At 40.1% G+C, this 21,051-nt stretch overlaps 1 protein-coding gene across 4 annotated transcripts in view; it reads left to right on the top strand.

Moving 5' to 3' along the window:
* FYB1 (FYN binding protein 1) overlaps nt 1–21,051 on the top strand; it is a 172,610-nt gene that overhangs the window by 68,142 nt on the left and 83,417 nt on the right. For 3 of the 4 annotated variants that reach the window (XM_081524339.1, XM_081524337.1, XM_081524338.1), the window contains one exon: nt 5,285–6,446. In XM_081524339.1, coding sequence (XP_081380465.1) covers nt 5,285–6,446 — 1,162 coding nt within the window. Of the gene's footprint in view, nt 1–5,227; nt 6,447–21,051 lie in introns of those variants that run through there. The other variant, XM_081524340.1, reaches the window with a different exon arrangement.

Below are 21,051 nucleotides of genomic sequence, written 5' to 3'. Positions count from 1 at the left end.
AGTGAAGATGTATAATTCTCATGAAGGGGAAAATATGAGGTCTAAAGGAAATTAACTTCTATCAAGAGCATTTCTACAATTACATCTATGTAATTATAACACAATGGGTAGTAGATTTGGCTAAACATTGTACAGACATTCCTTGAATTAAGATGGTTCAATTTAAGATTTTTCAACACTATAATGATGCATCTAGCAGAAACCAAACTTTGATTTTTGATCTTTCTCTAGGCTAGTGATATGCGGTACTGTACTCTCAGGTGATGCTTAGAGCTCCCAGTCAGCTGAGCAATCAGGAGGGTAAACAAGGTTAAACACCAGTACACTTACAACCACTCTGTACCTAGAAAGCCATCCTGTTTTTCTTTCAGTATGGTATTCAATAAATTACATGAGATATTCAACACTTTATTATAAAACAGGTTTTGTGTTGGATGCTTTAGCCCAACTAAGGGCTAATGTAAGGGTTCTGAGCACTTTTAAAGGACACTGAGCTAAGCTAGAATGTGCTCTAGGTGAGGTGAATTATATGCACTTTATACTTAAGGTATTTTCAGTTTATGATGGATTTATTGGGATGCAACCCTATCATAGGGCTATCATAGGGCTTCCCAGGTGGCTCAGTGGTAAAGAATCTGCCTGCCAATGCAGGAGCCGCAGGAGACATGGGTTTGACCCCTGGGTTAGGAAGATCCCCTGGAGGAGAAAATGAAAACCCAGTCCAGAATCTTTGCCTGGGAAATCCCATGGACAGAGGAGTCTGGCAGGCTACAATCCATAAGATAGCAAAAGGGTTGCACAAGACTTAGCGACTAACGGCAGCAACGACAAACCCCATCATAAGTGGAGAAAGATCTGCACAAATATATTAACAGATGGAAAAAAATAGCAAATTACATCAAATAACTTTGGAAAATAAATTTTGAGTAATTTGAGATGAACATTTCATTTAAAATTGTTAAACAATTTTACTTAAAATATCTTAAACTATGAGATCTTCCACAGTAGATTCTGAGATACCTTTTCTTAAGGATAAGCAGAAGCCTGATTCTTAAATCATTAAAAGTTTAAAAAGTCCTGCAAACTAATGTAAGGTGTTACTAACAGGAGTAATGATGTAAATAATGTGAGAACTCTCTATATTATCTTCTGAATTCCTCCATAAATCTAAAATTGTTGTAAAAAATAAAATAAGGCTTTAAAAATTTGTGTAAATAATAGGCACAGATATGGATCAATTGTTAAGGAAAAAAAGCAGAATTGATACTGAAAGAGTTTAACAACTAGAATCGCCTAGGAACCAATCAGAATGGCTGCTGATGGTTTATCTTGCTGAGCTGGTGTGTAGCACAGGAAAAAATAAAGTGCAAAGCAGAGCTTCCCATGTGTACAAAACATAGGGACAGAAAAGATGTATGTGTGTTTATTTATATACATTTTTATCAATATAGTCATAGCTTAGAAATATACATAAGAAACTGTTAACAGTGGTTGACTGACTCTAGAGAGGAGTTGAATAAGCTCTCCATGCAATTTATTGTTTAAAGCATGTCAATTCTGAGAATAAAAGAGAGCCTTATTAATAATTATTCCAGAACAATAAGCATAAACTTGTGTTGTACTGTTAAGTTAGGTATATGACTCTCCTAGACATGGGGCAGGAGGGTTTACATAGTCAGGTTTTAGAGCAAGATTACTTTTCCCTTTATCATAAAATACATTTTTCTTATCCTCTTTTTAACTTTTTCAAAGTAAAAAGAGCCCTAGAAAATGGAATGAATATTCAGTGTACAATGAAATCAGAATGGGAGAATGTAAAAAAAAAAAAATTTAACCATTTTTGCCTTTCTATCATTATCATTAAGGAAGAAATTCAACTATTATTGTTAAGATGAAGGGTGAACCTGGGTGTTAAAAATTTTAGCTAGTAAACTTACTAAGAGTGATAACAACCAAAACTTCTAAACCTAAGTAGTCCATACAATAGATTAATAGTTGTGGATTTCAAGCCATTCAGAAAGTGAACATATTAGTCACTCAGTCGTGTCCAACTCTTTGTGACCCCATGGACTATAGCCCACCAGGCTCCTCTGCCCATGGAATTCTCCAAGCAAGAATACTGGAATGGATTGCCATTTCCTACTCCAGGGGATCTTCCCAACCCAGGGATTGAACCTGGGTCTCCTGCATTGCAAGCAGATTCTTTAGCACTGAGCCACCAGGGAAGTATTAGTAAACACAGGTGCTGTTGCTAATCTGTGGCTCTTTCCTTCCTTGTCCTTCAACAACCAGTTAAAGTTTCGGGGGTGCGGGGTGGTGGGGGGAGGTAAGCCAAAGTCAAACATCATAACTTTACAATGTTACCGAGCAGTATGCTGGTTTCAGTCATATTGATATAAAATTAAGGCATAACATTAATGATTGTAACTTCAGAATTTGGTCTCTTGGAGAAAATGATGTTATGTGACTAGTGAATTAGAAAAAAAAAGTCACAATGGCAGATAATCATAGAATGTATATTATGTTGCAATTCTTGGTCTAAGAAAATTTACATGCATTAACTCATTTAATCCTTTTGTTTTTTTAAAAAAAATAAAACCCAATGAGATACAGGTACTGCTACAATCCTCATTTTACAGATGAAGAAAACTGAGTTTCAGAGAGGTTAAGTAACTTGCTAGATCACACAGTAAGTAAGTAGTCGAGTCAAAGTTTGAACCCAAATCAGTAATTTCAGAGCCAGGGCTATTAACCCTGATGTTACTCTGCCTTCTGTGTCTGGGTTGGCACCTGGGACTTAAATTCCAATTCCATTTCAACCACTTCCATATTTTTAAAGTAAAACCAGGGCATGCAGTTTGACAATGGGTTAGTGTGTTTCATGGATTCCCCCCTCCCCTCCCCACTCCAGCCAAAATCCAAGATGTGAAGTTACTGTGACTAAATAGGATGTCACTCAAATCCTTTGGTTTCTGTTCTGTCACCAGTGCAGTGAGAGAGGTGAACTATATATTTCCAAGGCTTCATTTGCTTTGTGAAAATAGGAAACCCTCCCAAGTTCCAGATACTCTTTAAAATGTCCTACAGATATTGATTTGTCTTCCTAACAGTCCTATGACATGACTTTACTAGTCCCATAATAGAGGAAAGCAAATTGAGGAGGTTTTTGTATTGATAATTCTTTTTGCATTTTGTGTTAAGATTTAAAGTCTTCCACAGCTATGATCTCAGGAGGCAAAGGCAGAACTTGTCTTCACATGTTCCCTCTTCCAGCAACCAAAATCTCTCTGGTTCTCTGGTCTTCCTGCCTGTTACCCCCAGGGATTGCTTGAGGATTTGAGAAAATCATGTGGATAAAAAAAATAGTCAAAGAAGGCAAGGTAGAAAGCAAGATATTCTCAACAACTTGGATATAGGATAATAAATTAAAGGAGCAAAATCAACCTGGAAAATGCTGCTTTCACTTGATTTTCTCCTCCTATCTAGGTTCCTTACCTCCATCTTGCAAGTACACACACATTATAGGTTAGTACAGCGAGAAATTCTTAGTGAAAGGACCATTTCTCTTAAAAAGCACCATTTACAGAATTCAGCTCAGCGACAACCTGAACAATTCCCCAAATATATTAGAACCCCAAGGGTTCTATACAAAGGAAAATGAGACAATTTCTGGACTTTGTAACCCAAGACATACCTGAATCTGCATCTCTGGCCTTACAGTTTCTGGCTGTGAGCCCTTGAATATGCTACTCAACATTTCTAATAAGAGTAGTTTCCTTTCATTGAGCCTAGGCTGAGGGTCAGGGAGGCACTTCACAAACTCCATCTTTAACGCATATGACAATACTGGCAGATAGTCGCTATTATCCCCATTGTATAGATTGTATCACTGAGGCCCTGTGAATCAACAAGGATTCCAATCAAGTTCCCATGCTCTTACCATCACATCCTCCTGCAGGTTCAACCTCAGTCCTCTTTCCTATGAAATGGAATTAAATGATACCATCCTTCAAAAGAATGACATGGGGCAAAATAGACAATATGCCTGGTTCAGCATCAAGCACATGTGTTTATACACCAAACAATGGCTCTTATTATTATGAAAGAAAGTAACATAGGGGTATATCACAGTGCCTTCAGTGCTACATGAGTTAGGAGGAGAAAGCAGTTCTTTCCAACCAGAGATCCTCTCTGGTTTCTCGGTATCTGAGTGGAGCCTTGAGAGAAGAAATATGCTCGGCCGTGTGGCAATGATAGGTGAGTGTGGGAAATAAGAAAAACTTTCTAGGTGAATTTTTAAAGCACAGAAATGGAAACTGTCATGGTTACCTGTGATTTTTTTTTTTTTTTTCAATTTCCTGAAAGAACTACAAAAGTTCAACTCCCAGCTTTTGAGAGAAAAAAGGAAACCCACCATGAATTTTTCCAGGTTACATAGGATTACAGTCTCAGAGAAGGTGACAGCCCACCCTCTTTCCTAGGTAACACCCTGATTTCTAGACAACAGGGACAAAGAGGAGACTGGAGAAAGCAGCTTCTGGAAATGAGAATCTCCAGCCCCTTCCTCATCACCTTTCCAGTGTCCCAGACTATGCCCCTTGAAAACGAGTGCAGTCGGCCTGCTAGTCTGGTTCCAGCTGAATCATTTACACTAAACATGTATCGATAAGTAGAGCTAAACTCATTTTATTGCTTATATATAAAAATGAGTGGGTTTTTCTGCCACATATCCCTGTGAGCAAACAGACAGACTTTAAATATATATAAGAACAAGAACAGGCTCGCAAACCACAGAGATGTCAAATGTGGCTATGCTGTATAAAGCATGCAACCTAAATTTACAGAAGAGCTTGCTTTCGTTTTTGAAACACAGCTTCTCTTTAAGAGCCTCAGCTGTAAAATATGGAAGAAGTTTTTTGTTAGTCACTTTCACATTTTTTTCAAGTTCAACAAAACAGATAAATACCAAGTTCAGAGTAAATCCCACAAGAGAGCTAGCGAAACAGTGAGAGGAAAGAAGGAAAGATAAGTTGTGACTTAACAACAAAAAAAATATCAAGTCAGTCTAAGACAACCAAAAAAAAAGTCTGTGTATCACAGCCCTCCCCTTTGAAGAAAGTCTCACAACTTATTTTGCCATAGAGGAAGATAAATGTTACAATATCTTGTGAACCAATCAGCGACGCTGAAGGCCTCAAACCAGGAAACCTTTAAAGTGTAGTATTTTATATTGTGCAAGTGAGACTTCAGGCTCTCAGCGAGTGTTTCTTCCCTGTGCTTGCAGGATGGAAAAGCAGATGTGAAGTCCCTCATGGCGAAGTTTAACACCGGGGGCAACCCCACGGAGGAGGTCTCGGTCAACAGCCGGCCCTTCAAGGTCCCGGGACAAAACTCCCCTTCGGGAGTCCAGGCCAAAAAGAACTTGTTCAACAATCAAGGAAACGCGAGCCCTCCTGCAGGACTGAGCAACGTGCCCAAGTTTGGATCCCCCAAGCCACCTCTGGGGGTGAAACCTTCTCCTGAGGAAAAGCCTGACAAGGAGCCCAAGCCCCCATTTCTAAAGCCAACGGGAGTGAGTCCTAGGTTTGGACCGCAGGCTAATTCGGCCACCAGAGACCCCGAGGTGAAAGCAGGATTTCTGAAACCTGTGGGCCCCAAGCCCATCAACTTACCAAAAGAAGATGCCAAACCTGCATTTCCCTGGCCTCCTGGGACTAAACCTTCGCTTCCCAGTGTAAACCAAGATCATGACTTAAAACCAGGCCCCAAGCCGGGGACATTTCCTCCAGCCCTGGAAAATGAACCAAAACAAGTCCTGTCAAAGTTGGCTGGGGCAAAAGGCAAGTTTCCATCAGCCTCACAAGATCTGGACCCCAAGCCCCTCTTCCCCAAACCTGTCTTTGGCCAGAAGCCACCCCTGAACACAGAGGACCCCCAGGAAGACGAGAGCCCCACCAAGACTGTGGCTCCACAGAGAGGGCCCCCGGCCCCGCTAGCAGCCAAGGCCAAGCCTGGCCCTTTGAAACCAGCCAGGGAAGAGCCAGAGAATAAAGAGCATGGAGGTGAGACGTCAACATCTCCTTTTCCTGGAGTTGTTCTGAAACCTGCTGCAAACAGAGGGGTCCCTGGAGGCCTCCCCAAAAATACTGAAGAGAAAAGAGAAGATAGGAAGATAGACGCTGCTAAGAACGTCTTCCTGAGCAAAATTACTCAGGAAGAGTCAGCCCCTGGAACTCCTCCTGCCAAGTTCTCGAAGACCCCTTCGAAGCTGACATCGACAGGGCCCTGGAGCCAAAGTCAAGACAAGGAAAAAGGGGACAAGAATTCAGCACCCCCCAAGCAGAAACCCCTGCCTTCCTTGTTTACCCTGGGACCCCCTCCACAAAAACCCAGCAGACCACCCCACGTTGACCTGTCGAAATTCCGAAAAGCCACTTCTGGAAACAGTGAGTTCTTTTCTCCTTTGTTATTTCATATGTTTTGCTTCCCATCAGCGGGTGTTCTAGCTTCTGGGTAAAAATTTCTAACAAGGAATGATTCCATCACCAGTACTCCTGTGTGTATAATGACTTTTCCTTGGCAGTTTTTTTTATTTTCCTGGTGTGGGACGTTTGAGAAAGTTGAAATCCTTTGTTCTATCCTGTGAGGAAGTGCCTTGAGGGGGCTGGTTTGGGGGCTTGGGAAGGAATACATCCATTTGATTACTAGGTAGTTTTGCTTAATGATGACCATTTCCTTTACTTCCTTTTGGGTCTCATTTCTGTTGAATTAAGAGCGAGGCGTGTTCCCTCTAGTACCACAAAGACATTAGAAGGTGAGTGAAACTCCGAGTCAAGTGGTGGAGCCCGGGGCACATTTGACTGTCACGGCTGCAGGGTGCTACTGGCATCCAGCAAGTAGAGAGAGACCAGAGACGCTGCTAAACACCCTACAGTACACAGGACAGCTCCTCCCAACAAAGAACTATCCAGGCCCGAATGTCAACAGTGCAGAGGTTGAGAAACCTTGTTACAAATGATTTTAAATGTCCACAAATTTATCGTGTGTCTCCTAAGTCCAGTATTCAAATGAGAGATGCACAGGACCTGTGAAATGGCACTTACTGTTTTATATTTTAGCTTCTATTTTTCAGTCAGCATAAAGTTTTCTGAACATTCCTGATTGATAAAGTAGTACTTCAGGATAATAAGCCAGACAGAGGGACACATTATTTTCCTTTTGGGTAAATAGTTTAATTTTCTATCAGACATGTTACCACCCTGCTATGGCATACAATAAAAGTTGATTCTGAATGACTTGGTAAAGATTGGTAACCCTCCAAGTGATGAAAGAAGTCACTTATGCTTGAAATGGTGAAGACTTTAGGCAAATAATGTGCAATTGTTGTTTATCATGAGAAAAGGAAAAGGATGGTTACAAGTGACCACATCACTACTAGATATATCTTTTTTTACTTACAAGAGTGTGATCTATTTAAAGCAATTCTGAGTATAAAAGTAGTTTATTTTGGTCCTGTAGAAGCATTTTGCCATATGTCATTTTCCTGAGATCAGTATTCTCTGTGTCAAACCACAGATTAGTGATCAAATACCCCATTAATCACTCACATAGAAACAAGTTTGGAATGACCCCATGATCATCTGTTTTCTAGAAACAGTCAGTCTTGTTCCACTTGTGTCCTCATATGTCATCTATCATGTGCTAATTCTAATACTGATCCAAAACTCAGAAATGTTATTTCTTTTTAATCTTCTAAGGGACACTTTCTAACTCCCTGTCTTAATTTTTCTGTGCCTCAGGTAAAAATGAGCTATCATAACCACCATTTTATGGCTCTGACTTCATGCCAAAGAAACTGTCCTGATGCAAAATAGAAATCCTTGAGAGGTTTCTACCATGTTCTCCATCTGTATTTCTGCTGCACTACCTGGGTTGAATGGTGGTACTCAGATGTCTGCTGTTGTGCTATTGAAATGCCAGTGAAGTCCTCTTATGGCTCTGTAGTCCCAGCAGGGTCAGCCTGGAGCCGATTTTCAGTCAAATACAGCTCCAAGAGACTCAAGCAAAATTGCCTAGGAAGCCAAGTTGATCCTTGCCCTCTTTCTCCTTCTCTTTGCAACCCTGTCCCCATCCGGATGTGCCTCCCCACTGCGCAAGTGTCCCATGACACAGTTAAGATTCTAAGTCTTCTCATCAATGTACCCCAGCTCTACCCTCTGATCCCTTGATACATATTATGCTTCAAAATATTCCCTCTTCATCCACTTCTTCCAGAAATCAAAACTCAATCTTTTTTTTTTGGTGGGAGGTGGGATTCTGAGTTTTTTAAAAAACTATTTTATGTTGGAGTGTAGTCGATTAGTAATGTTGTGATAGTTTCAGGCAAATGGCAAAGGGACTCAGCCATACATATATGTGTATTCATTCTCCCCCAAACTCCCCTCCCATCCAGGCTGCCCCATAACATTGAGCAGAGTTCCCTATCCTAATACAGTAGGTCCTTATTGGTTATCTATTTTAAATATAGCAGTGTATACATGTCAACCCCAAGCTCCCTGGCTGCTTTTTCCCCCATCTTTCCCCCCTGGTAACCATAAATTCAAACTCAATTCATCTTAATTTGAACTGACATCAAGTTGTTGTCAGTATAAAGCAATCCAATTCATAACCAATTCTGAGTAACACCCCTTTACAGCATTCACAATTTTAAAAAAGCATTTAATTTTTAACTGATTTTTTAAGTAGAAATTATACCTGGCTCAAAAACAACAACTATAAAATGATATACAGTGAAAAGTCAGTCTCCACCATTTGCTGGGTCTCCACAGAAACCACTCTTCTTAATTTCTACATCTGTCCAAAGTTTCTTTATGCTTACCTAAGCAAATATAAATATAGATATTAATCCTCTTGCCTTTTACTGAAGAAATAAAATACAGTATGCATTGCTTTGATCCTTTGATTGTATTTTTAAATAAAAATACAATTCCTGTCTATCTTTCCACATTTTAATAAGAGGTTACTGTTGAGCTGCATAATATTCAGGTAAATGGATGACTCGCCTAATTGATATAACAATTTGTATTGTTCCCAAACTTTTGCTCCTCAAAAGAGTGCTGCAGAAAATAACTTTGTATATGTGTCACAAAAATGAACACTTATTTCCCGAACACAGAGAATTTCTTAATAGTCAGGTCTGCTGACTCCTAATCCCACCACTGCTATTGTTCGAAAACCATACTAAGTAGTTTAGGAAGCATTTCGTTTAGGAAGGTTAAAAAAATACCAGAATTTGAAAGTGTATCATAGTATTCAAATTAATTGAAGCTTCATCTAACTCTGTAGGTTTTCAAAACTCTAGAACTTTTTTCCTAGCCTTCTACCTGATTCCTTCCTTTCCAGGTTCACATTTAATTCCTTAAACCTCTTTTCTAAATCTACCTTCCATCTTTTATCATCTTTGTCCAATATATCAGCCAGTAAGGGGACTTCCCTGGTGGTCCAGTGGTTAAGACTATGCTTTCCAATGCAGGGGGACACGAATTCAATCCCTGTTTGGGAAGCTAAAATCCCATATGCCTCATGGCCAAAAAGCCGAAACATAAAACAGAAGCAATATTGTAACAAATTCAATGAAGACTTTAAAAATGGTCCACATCAAAAAAAAAAAACTTTAAAAATAAAAAGAATGCTTATCATTGATTGAGGACTTGTTGCATATTAGATACGTGTTACCCCTGTTTATTCCTCTTAAGAAACCAGTGGAAATGGGAATTCTACGTGGAAACTGAAGCTCAGAGAGGTGAGGGGACTTGCCCAAGGCCACAATGTGACTAGGCGGGGACATTGGTCCTGGACATTGGGCACGGTCCTCCTGTCTCTCTGATTTCAGAGCCTGTGACCCCTTCATCACCCTCCCTGCTACTTTCCCTCTCTTGAAACATGGGATATTATGAGATAATAAATCAAGCATAAATGAAACCCACAGAATCTTCATCCTTCTCCCTTTCTCTGTCCTTTGGTTGAAAATTGTCATTTTTTTGTTTTGGTATAAATGCCACCATAAATACGATAAATACGATAAATAAGCTCCATATAGACAGAGAACAGTCTGTCTAACATTATCTATTTGGAGCACAAAAATAATATATTCTTGTTAGTTGTTTAAATTTGTCTTCCCACCAAAGTCTGTTTAATTGGCATTTAGTATTCATACTCTCTATAGCTTAGCAATTACTTTTAACAAACTATAAAACCCATGCCAATAGAATTATTCTCAATTGAATGAAGCTTCGATACGAAATAAATATTATATCTATACAAAATGGACCATATTGTAGATCTATTCCATTACTTACTTGTGACCATAGCTTGAATATAACCTGTTACTTTTCTGAGCATGGAATGAATAGCTTTCCTTTTCTCTAGAATCATTGAAGGTACAAAAGCCTAAACTTAAAAAAATCCAAATACCAAAATGTTCTCTGAACTAACCTTTTCTCTGGCTCCTGTTGGTTCCTGAGCTAGTAGTGAAAGGCCTTCCTCCCAGACACCAGTGTGCGTGCCTCACTGCAAAGTGTGAGTTGTTAAGGACCCCTAGCTTGACTGCAGGTATGCACGTAGGAATTAATAAAACCTACCGGGAAACATTCAACCCAACCCTTTTTCTGGTCTTGTTTTTAAAGCTAGAGAGAAACTAAAACTCATCTTTCCACATGTTAGCTTTAAGAATGATCAGCTCAGGGACTTTCCTGGTGGTCCAGTGGCTAAGACTCCATTCTCCCAATGCTGGGGGGCCAAGTTTGATCCCTGGTTGGGGACCTAACCCCACATGCCACAACTGAGAGTTTAAATGCTGCAACTAAAAGATTCTGCAACAAAGATCAAAGATCCCTCATGCCGCAACAAGACCCAGTGCACCCAAATAAATAAATATTAAAAAAAGAGAGAGAAAATGATTAGCTCATCATCCTGACAACTGAAGGGGTAAGGCCAGGGTTCCAGTGGGCAATAACAAAGGGCTAATGGTGTGGCTGAGCCATTCCCTCTCCGTTTGTATCACTTTAACTAATCCATCCTACACTAACTTGGAACCAAAAGGTGCTTGGGTTATTTTCATCAGCAAGTCACTTGTTTCTCGCAGGGGCAAGATTTTCCATCACAGACTCTGAAACTCTCATGTCTCTTCTCTTTCTCTCTCCTTTTACATGTATTCTCTTAAAATCACCTTATTAGATTGTATATTTGAAAAATGTTTGATGTCGGTGTGTGTTGATCCTGACCACTGCATGAAAAAGGGATTCAACGCTCAAGCACATTTAAGAAGTGTGAGGCTGAGTGGATCCTTTACAGCAGGATTTCTACAAGGATTACTACACTGCTTTGTGCTTGGAATCTAAGAACAAGGTACCTAAAAACATCCCAGCACAATTCCTCTGAAACATCTCACAGACCGAACTATTTCAGAACACTGAAAAAGTTGAATCAAATACTATGATCTTCTCATTCTTGGTCTTTCCTCTCCAAGGTCTAAACCTTTTGTTCTTCTAAAATAAACCAGCTCGTCAGTCTAATCCCTGTTCTCTTGTATAACCTATTCCCTGCTGTGTTATACACCAACAGCATGCTTTGGGTGTTTTTATCCAATATTTTTATCACTATTATAAACAATCTTCATGGTCTTTGTTTTTATATCCTGGCATATAATTTTGCTGCAGAGAAACCTGAAACCACCCTGAACTCCACCCTTTGAAAATGACTTGCTTTCCTATCTGAATTCCCAAAGGAATTTCTGTCTTTACTAAGGTTTAAAACTTAGCCAAGATGTATCTGTGTCAGTCATTCTATCACCAGAATTTTCTGAGATGATAGTCCTCTTAGTTCTCGGAGATTTTCTGGTCCATGTACAAGGAGGGGTCACCACTTCTTTTGATCTGACTGATGGATGACAAATGCATCTACTCACTTTAATCCAATGTGATAAATGTTTCTTCCCCTCAGAGCTGTGATTTGAGTTCTGAGTATCGCTTTTAATCAGCTCACCTGCAAAATGAAGGTGAGCTGTGCTGGTCTTGAGGGCAGTCCTTGCTGAGGACGTGAATGCTGTTCCATTTTCTGAAATCTTGTTTAGAGCATGTAGATAGGCAAGGCCAACCATGGCAGCTCATTCCCTGCTTTGTCTCCGGGAAAATCCTGTTGTGGTATTTAGGGCTTTCATACTGTAGATTTTGCCTTGACCTTCCCCAGGCTATTCATTCACCCTTGAGTCCACTTCTTCAACCTGGTGTGTGTTAGGGAGCATCCACAGATTTCCCTAGAATAACTGTCTCCCCCACCACCACCACCACGCCATCTTGTTTCTGAGCCCACATAACAAGTGGGAAGCCTCACTTGCCTCCTGTGGCACCAGACTCTTCCGTTTCTTCCCTTAGTCACTAATTTTTAAAGTTTATTCAATGAAGTTATTTTCCTTTTCTTGTGCGGTGGCTGCAACTGAGTTTGGGAGAATATTTATCTTGCCTTATTTTGTTTTTCTTATTTTATTTGGTAATTAGAAGATAAACATCCTGTAAGTCCCTTCTTCATTATTCGATACCAACTAAGTATTTCAGCTATAATCCAGGAGTCAGCAGTATTTCCAAAGGGACCTTGTGAAGTTCACCCCTTGGCAAGACAGGCAGCAAGACGGCAGAAAGGAAACTCATGTGACTTTGAGTGCCTATGGAGAGCTTTGTTGTGGACCCTCTGGACTAGGCTCACTGGTCATGGACACTTGTATGACCACTCCCTCCTGCCTCCCCAAGTCTCCTATTCTGAGGAGTCTTCAGGACACAATCAAGAAGGGGTGAGGGGGCTACCTGATGGGGGCTTCCCTCAAACAGTTGATAGCGTCTGACCTCTACAAGCTACAAAACCCTGAGAGCAGTCATATTTTACGCCTTTAACATCCAATCAGTTTGTACTTAGACTAAGAGAGGAATTGAACACTGACTAGGAAGGTGAGCCAGGAAAAGGAAAGGACCACTGGGCTGACTCCTGGGGAAGGCAGAGTCCCCCTCTCCAGGGTCACTGTCACCACTGAAAGTCCTCTCAGAATATTGAAGTTCCTGTTTTCTTGCTGGGGCATCAAAATTCATTTGGCCATCAAAATTCATTCTTAATGGCTCAGGCACTAGCTAGTCTTTTAATATTAATTTTTTAAAATAAATTTATTTATTTTAGTTGGGGGCTCATTACTTTACAATATTGTAGTGGTTTTTGCCATACATTGACATGAATCAGCCATGGGTTTACATGTGTTCCCAATCCTGAACCCCCCTCCCATCTCCCTCCCCATCCCATCCCTCTGGGTCATCCCATTGCCCCAGCCCTGAGCATTCGTCTCATGCATTGAACCTGGAATGGTGTTCTGTTTCACATATGATAATATACATGTTTCAGTGCCATTCTCTCAGAACGTCCCACCCTCACCTTCTCCCTCAGAGTCCATAAGACTGTTCTATGCATCTGTGTCTCTTATTCTGTTTCGCATATAGGGTTATCGTTACCATCTTTCAAATTCCACATATATGCATTAGTATACTGTATTGGTGTTTTTCTTTCTGGCTTACTTCACTTAATATTAATTTTGACACAATTATGCATTCTTATCATTTAACTCACAGGAAAAAGTTTCCTTTCAGTGCTAGTCACCATGCTTGTAAGACAGACTATTGCTTTTCCTCATTATGAGAAGAGAAATTTTGGTAAAGCCCTGTTTGGAGCAACATGCCATGACTTACCCTGATATAATAACTCTTCTTGTGACTAAGGGGCAGAAATTGGCGTATTTTAAAGCCACTTACAAAGCAAAATATGGAAATATTGTCCAATCAACTGGCATTATATTAGCATTCACATAACATATGTGCTAGATCAGAAAAGCTATGGCCACTTATAACATAAATGAATATATTGTTTTACAATGACTGACTGGCTCACTTACTCTTAGAGTATGAAATGCATACAAGATGATTTAATATATAACAAATTTGGTCAACAGTATTTAATTCTTAAATAAGCATGCAAAGCTGTTAAGAGAGTAAATCCTAAGAGTTCTCATCACAAGGAAAAACTATTTTTCTATTTCTTTAATTTTTATCTATATTCCATGACCGATGTTCATTAAACCTATTTTGGTAATCTTTTCATGCTGTATATGTCAAATTATTTTGTTGGACTCCTTAAACCTACACAGTACTGCATGCGAATTATATTTCAATAAAACTGGCAAAAGTTAGACATGCAACCCATAGAGATAAAAGCAATAAAATGAAATTGCAGTTTACTTGAAGACAGAAGGGGGTAAAAAACAAAGTCACATCTAAGAGTCAAATACAAATATATTTGAGTGTCATAATCAAATACCTGCAAGCTTTTCAATTGTGCTTGCACTTTAAAAAGCTTTTAAAAACCCTAGATAGGAAGATTGGGACAAACGTACATTCAGTCCGGTTACTGGAGAAGAGAGCTCTTGCTTCATATAATCTGCTAAAATAATTTCCAATCCAAGCCAAAGAAAACCCTTTTTATTTTTTTCAAAGAATTGGAATTTCTTGATATTCATTTGCCATTGAAGGCTCCTTTTTTAATTCCCGATAACAGCTATTTTTGAATATGATGAGTTCGAATGCAAAAAATACCTCTTCGTGCATGTAGGTTTTATTCTCAAAACAAAATGAATTAACTTCGATAACACAAGAATAACTCCAATTATTGGAAGAGCAAAATATGCCTCAGGAGCAGAAATCCAGCTGCTTGATTTTTAAAAAAAAAAATACCTGAGAATATTTTATCCTTTTATTAATAGAGTAGGCACAATCGACTGAGCGACTGAACAGAACTGAAGCACAGTCTTGATGGTTTGACATGGCTCTAAAGCCCAGAGAACCATCTAGAGCAATAGATTGTTTGTTTTTCCGACATATGAGAAACAAGGAAGAGAAAAAAAGCCCATATGCTGGAGAATCCAACTGCTATTTTAACTAGCAAATATGTAGGCAAGAAACCTATTTCTCTTCCATTTAAATTGCCACTAAAGAAAAAAGATTATACTTCATGTTGTCTGGCAAAGCACAGGTAGAAAAAAATACCCAAAGATGCTATCAAGAAAAAGTAACCGAAGATGAGACATCTGTTGTAGAAAAAAACAATCTGTACAAAAACCCATGTGAGGTTTTTCTTTCCCCAATGTAAGAACTTGCCTTGTAGAATCAGCTGTTTGCATTTGTTAACAGAAGTCTGCATCTCTCTGCAGCTGTGCTCCTGGACACCACAACAGCTCTTTTGGTCAGTGTTCTCCGAGCAACCGGGCAGGTGTTTCTCCAGGGGCCACAGTGGGTCTGTTGAGGTAGAGAGGGGCACAGGGAAGTTCTTGCCACGTAACACCCACCACTCTCTTTTCTTGGTTTTCTTTCTTAGAGCCATAAGATAGCTCATCTGATTTTCCAAAGTAACCACTGTGGTGATCACTGTGATGATCGGATTACTACAACCAGGCAGCTAAAAATCTGTCCCCACAAAACAAGGCAGACAAATATCACAGAGATCTGAGGAGTGTTTGAGTGTTTGTTCCCCTCATCTAGAATGAAAGTTGTTCAACTGTTGTTAGGTGGGGAAAGAAGCTTCTAGGCATTACTCTAGTAATGCCCGAAAGAGTCCCTCTCAGTGGTTTGTTTTTAAATCTTGCAATAGTTCCTATTTCTCTTCCTAATTGTCACCTGGAACAAGTTGAGATACATCACGAGTTCTCACTTGTTGAGGGTCTAGTCTACAACGTCTCCCTGTTCTCCGATCTTTAGCTTCTTGTTCATCTAGATGGGGTAAGAAGGCCACACACACACACACACACACACACACACACACACACACACACAATATAGCCTTGAATGGCTCCTCAGCCATTTTCTTTCAAAAGCTGTTTTATATGGAAGGAATTTTAGGCAAGTCTATAAAATACAGTTCAGTCATTCATGTTACTCTCAGTTAAAGAGGATTTTGTAGACCAGATATGAACAGTTTGACAAGCAGGAAATCTCACGCTTTAAGAAGCTGTCTTTGATTCCTCTGAAGACTTGAGTTCTCAGCCCTCAAGAGAAGGAGTTAGTTGTGCTCTGGCTGAGTGGCATGCAAAGTTTCTAGATCACTATCTTCTGCTTGATCTCTATCTACCACTTAGGAACGCCTGCTTTCTCCACTGACTCTGGGTGATTGTCTAATAGACCCTCTGTTTGAGTGAAAATAGTTTCTTAGGCAGTGCAGCCTGCTATTACAAAAATATCATCAATTGGTGACTTTGCAACAATAGACATTTATAGCTCACAATTCTGGACGATAGAAAGTCCAAGATCAAAGCACCAACAGTGCTGGTGAGAGCCCACTTCCTGGTTCATTGGTGGCTGTTTTCTCTCTGTGTCCTTACATGGCAGAAGGAGCTAGAAAACTCTCTTGGGTTTCTTTTTAAAAGGCATTAGTCCCATTCATGAGGGTTTCACTCTCTTAACCTAATTACCTCCCAAAGTTTCCAAATATCATCACAATAGGGATTAAGTTTCATGTAAATTTTGGAGGAACACAAACATTCCTCTGTCACTCAAATTTGCAAATGAGAGCCCACCGCCCCTCCAGCCATCAGCTTCTCTCCTATTTTCTTGCTTTGTTCTTCATTCTCATCTTCTAAGCTATGTTTCCTTTTTAAAAATCTTATTCTTTTCCATCCCTCTGCACCATCACCACAAATGTCTTTATTTTGGGGACAGTGAAGCCTGTGGAGTAAAACCTGCCGAAAAGCTGAGGTTTATGGAGGCATGAGGCTCAAAGAGGTAGCTGAATTCTGAACTACTAAGGAAGTGTGGCTAAATACATGTGTCAACATGTTTTTGATATGGAAAAGCTAAAATAGGAAATAAAAAAAGTTGCTAACATGCTCCTGAAAAATCTGGATAAAGTTCATTCCAAACGCCAGCCTAGGTTTGGACAAATTTAATGGTCCCCACAGAAGATAAATGAATAACCATGTGACCTGAATTCTCAAGGTCATTTCTTGCTTTAAGCTCCTGAGTCTACCTGAGATCATTTAGCAACTGCCACCCTGACCCTGTTCCATACTGCAACACCTAAACAAGACCTGGCTCTTTCCTTTAATTTTCACTGTGAACCACTCACTGAAGGCAAGAGTGTGCATGAGTTACAGACTTCAGTGAAGGTGTGTGGAGACAGGAGTTGACGTTGCTTGAGGCTAGAGGTATAAGATGGAACTTTGACGACCATCATTCTTCAAAAGCAGCTGGGCATTTTGCAACTCAACCTTCTGTCCCCACCAAGTGACTCACCTTCTTCTTTCTTTTCCTCACTTCTTTGACTCCTCTTTCTCAATGGCAAAGAAAAATGAGCACACTCTTTCCATTTTCTTGTTCAGAAAATTCAGTTGTCTCTAACCCGAACCCTGAACTCAGCTGGGGTCTTCCCTTGCACATAAGCAGGAGTTTTGTATTCAAAGGCCGTCTCACCATCTCTTGAAAGTGGAAGGAGTTTGCAGGGAGGGATGGCTAGGGTGGGGACAGCGGAAATGGTTTTATTTTATATTGCAATTGATACCCTTTTTATTACTAGAAAAAAAATTGATGATGAATAGAATATATCCAGGAGCATTTGGTTAGTCCTGATAGAAGTACACGAACTGAATTGTTCCAAATTGGTATTATAGTCAGTCAGGTTGTTTTATTCTTTTGTTTACTTTCAGTGTCTAATAACCAGGGATTCTTTAAAAATTAAGAGTGCTGGAGAGTGGTTTTCTTCTATCAGATCTGGGATTTGCAAGTTTTCAGACTTTTGCCTGAATTAAAATATTACAAGGACAGCCATGGAAACCAATGTCCCTTACATGTCTTCCAGATCATTGTGACACTAAATGGGTCCTAAAGAAAAAGATGACCAAAAGGGATAGGCATTCTGATCAACAGTGGATATGTCATATATTCAGAAGAAGCAAAGAGAACATCAAAGTTGAGTCTTAGTCCTTCAAAGTTTCTCAAACTTTAAATTGCTTGGGACTGCCCCTGAAGCTTCTAGTTCAAGAAGCCTGCGATGGAACCCAAGAATCAGAATAGTTATCAACATTAGCAAGTGGTTCTGTTGCAAGTTGTTTCTGGACCACAGTTGAGATATACTGCTGTTTATGAGAACTCTTCCAGTGAGGGAGGGGTAAAAGGAATAATAGAAGAGGAAGGATTTCTAAGCCAGAGGTATTTTCCTGTAAACAAAAGAAATACTGAAACAATGAGACAGGATATTAGAAGTTAGTGAGTGCATCAAAACATAGAAATGACTGAGTGATCTGTTTAAGTAAACAAATAGTATCCAAGTGTTGATCTTAAAAATTTGCTTAGTTAGGAAAAGTGAGAAGGTGCTATTCAAATAGCTACCATCTAGGTGGCTGGTACTGGAGTCTTGAAAGTCTTTTGCTGTATCAGGCATTAACCTGTGTGTTGCTGGATGACAGAGATATCCAGGGGTGACTGGGGGTTTTTGGAACCCTCAGGAGCTTCAACTAGTTTAGGCTGTTTTAAAGGCTGGTGGTTAAATCATACACACCAGCTGGCTGGTACACCCCGGCTGCCGGCCAGCCTGGAGGAGTGCGGTGCGCCCCACAGAACACCTGTCATCAAGGACTCTTGCCACTTGCTCCCTCTCTCTCCTTTCTTCCTTTTTTCTGTTCTCAGTTCTCTTCTCTTTCCACTTCTTTTCTTCCCTCTCCCCTGCAGTGGCCATCAGGTTAGCTCAGCAGTGTGTTTCACATGGCACATATAGTTACTCTTCATCAAATTAAAAAACCATATTTAGCACTACTGGTGGTATGTGTATGGGTGTGTGTGTTCTAGTCATTCTGACTCTTTGTGACCCCATGGACTGTAGCCCAGTAGTCTTCTGTCCATGGGATTCTCCAGGCAAGAATACTGGAGTGGGTTACCATTTCCTGGAGATCTTCCTGATCCAAGGATCAGACCCGCATCTCTTCCATCTCCTGCATTGGCAGGCCTGTTTTTTTGTTTGTTTGTTTGTTTTTTTAACCACTGTGCCACCTGGGAAGCCCCATTGGTGGTATTCAAGGCAAAGGAAAAAATGTAAGTACTCAGATAAAGAGACTTTGGAAACCTGAATAACTGTGTATCACCGTAAGAACTACCACTATATTGATGGAGGCCAGAATAACAGGGGAGCCTATAGTCCTGCCCAAGGTGGCCACACTTGTTTCCTTGGGAGATCTCCATGCTTGGAGATCGTGGGTCCCCTCCACTGAAACTGACCAGGAGGTCCAAAGGATGAGCAGAGTTAAAAGCACTGGGAGTTTCTATGCTCTGAATCTGATTGGTACCCAAGTGCAACTGTACTGGCCTAGTTACCCCCCCTTCTGTGTGCTGTGCATGCTAAGTCACTTCAGTCATCCCTCACGACTTTGTAGGACCCTATGGACTGTAGCCCTCCATGGGATTCTCCAAACAAGAATACTGGAGTGAGTTGCCATGCCTTTCTCCAGGGAATGTTCCTGACCCAGGGATCAAACTCGTGTCTCTATGTCTCCTACACTGGCAGGCAGATTCTTTATTGCTAGCAATACCTGAGAAGCTCAATTACTCGGCTTATCTGTTAATAAATAACTCATTGCTTGGTAACAATGTTTATCTTCTTCTTTGCCGATGTTTAGTATGTTAATTTGCTAATCTTCAAAATAGGCCTATGTTCACATAGTACTTAGAAATTTAGCCAATGCAAAAGAAAACTAAACGTTTGTCCTAAAATAAAAGATATGTTTCCTCTGTAAGGCTGTTTTAGTTGATGTTCAAAGCCATGCAAGTTTGAAGAAAAGTTGTCTCAAGTTTTCATGCTGCAGACAGATTCCTGCTCTTATAAGCCTAATGAGAGAAGGAAAGGGTAGGTGTGGCATGAAAAAAAAAAACACAGATCTTTTTCAATCTTGTCACTGTATTTTTGTAAGCTGGAAACTTTCTTTTTAATCTCACTGTTGAAGTTGGTATGCGAGCTTGCAGAAAACGCTGTGAACACTCTGTGATCTATGAGAAAGTGAGATGTATTCTAAAGACAGTAGTGCTTTTTTTGGTTTTGAAAAATGCAAGCGTTTACACAATTGTTTTTCATCAGGGAGAATTCAGAGCAGATGATCTGTTGCTAAAGACTCAGGATCTAGTACAAGCTCCACTACTTACTATGACCCTAAGGAGGGTTCTTAGCTTCTCAAGCCTCCGGTTTTCTCATCTGTTAACAGAGATAAGAATTCAATTTTGTGTCATGCGATTGTTGTGAGGATTTGATGAAAAGGTATAAAATATACTATTAAAGCTCCTGGTGTATTCTGAAGACTCAGATCATTAGCAGCAATTTAATTACATTTATTAAAAGAGAAATGAAGATAATGTTCAGATAAAGACCTCATTGAAAAATAGATGAGTAATAGATGACAGCCATCAGCAGTCACCTCAGGTATCAACCAGTACTAATAAGAACGTCATCCAATTGTTTCAGACTTTAAATCACTTTTTATTTTGTTTCAATGCAACATGCAAGATTTTCATTATCACAGTTTTTAACTTGGTTCTCTTTGAGATGCAGTTAGCATCTTGCATCCAAGTATTGCTGTCTTCTTAGGTGTGAGTTCTACTATTTGTTCACTACAGAGTCCTCCTTTCTTGGCGTTGGCTTTTCTTGAATTTGGGGAGATTCTTTGTGCACAAGTTGGTAGTGGAGATTTAGTTAGACTGCTGTTTCTGTTTGTGCAGCGGGCTCTAGGGGAAAGATAGAGTTCAGTGGAGTGAGGGAGTGGCTGAGTGCTGGGGGACAGGGCCTTGATGGCTTGTCTTCACCAGGACACCCCTTTCCTCCTGGATATTGCACCTCTGGAGTTCTACTCGGCTTCTCCCACCCAAGGACTCCATCATTGTTCCCATGATTTCTGGTCATACTTATACCACTTCATTCCCTCCAGGTACTCCCCCAAAG

The sequence above is a fragment of the Giraffa tippelskirchi genome, chromosome 8 (genome assembly GCF_054371585.1).
Source record: "Giraffa tippelskirchi isolate mGirTip1 chromosome 8, T2T-mGirTip1v1.2.pri, whole genome shotgun sequence".
Lineage (NCBI taxonomy): Eukaryota > Metazoa > Chordata > Mammalia > Artiodactyla > Giraffidae > Giraffa > Giraffa tippelskirchi.
This window is presented reverse-complemented; position numbering and strand designations above follow the sequence as displayed.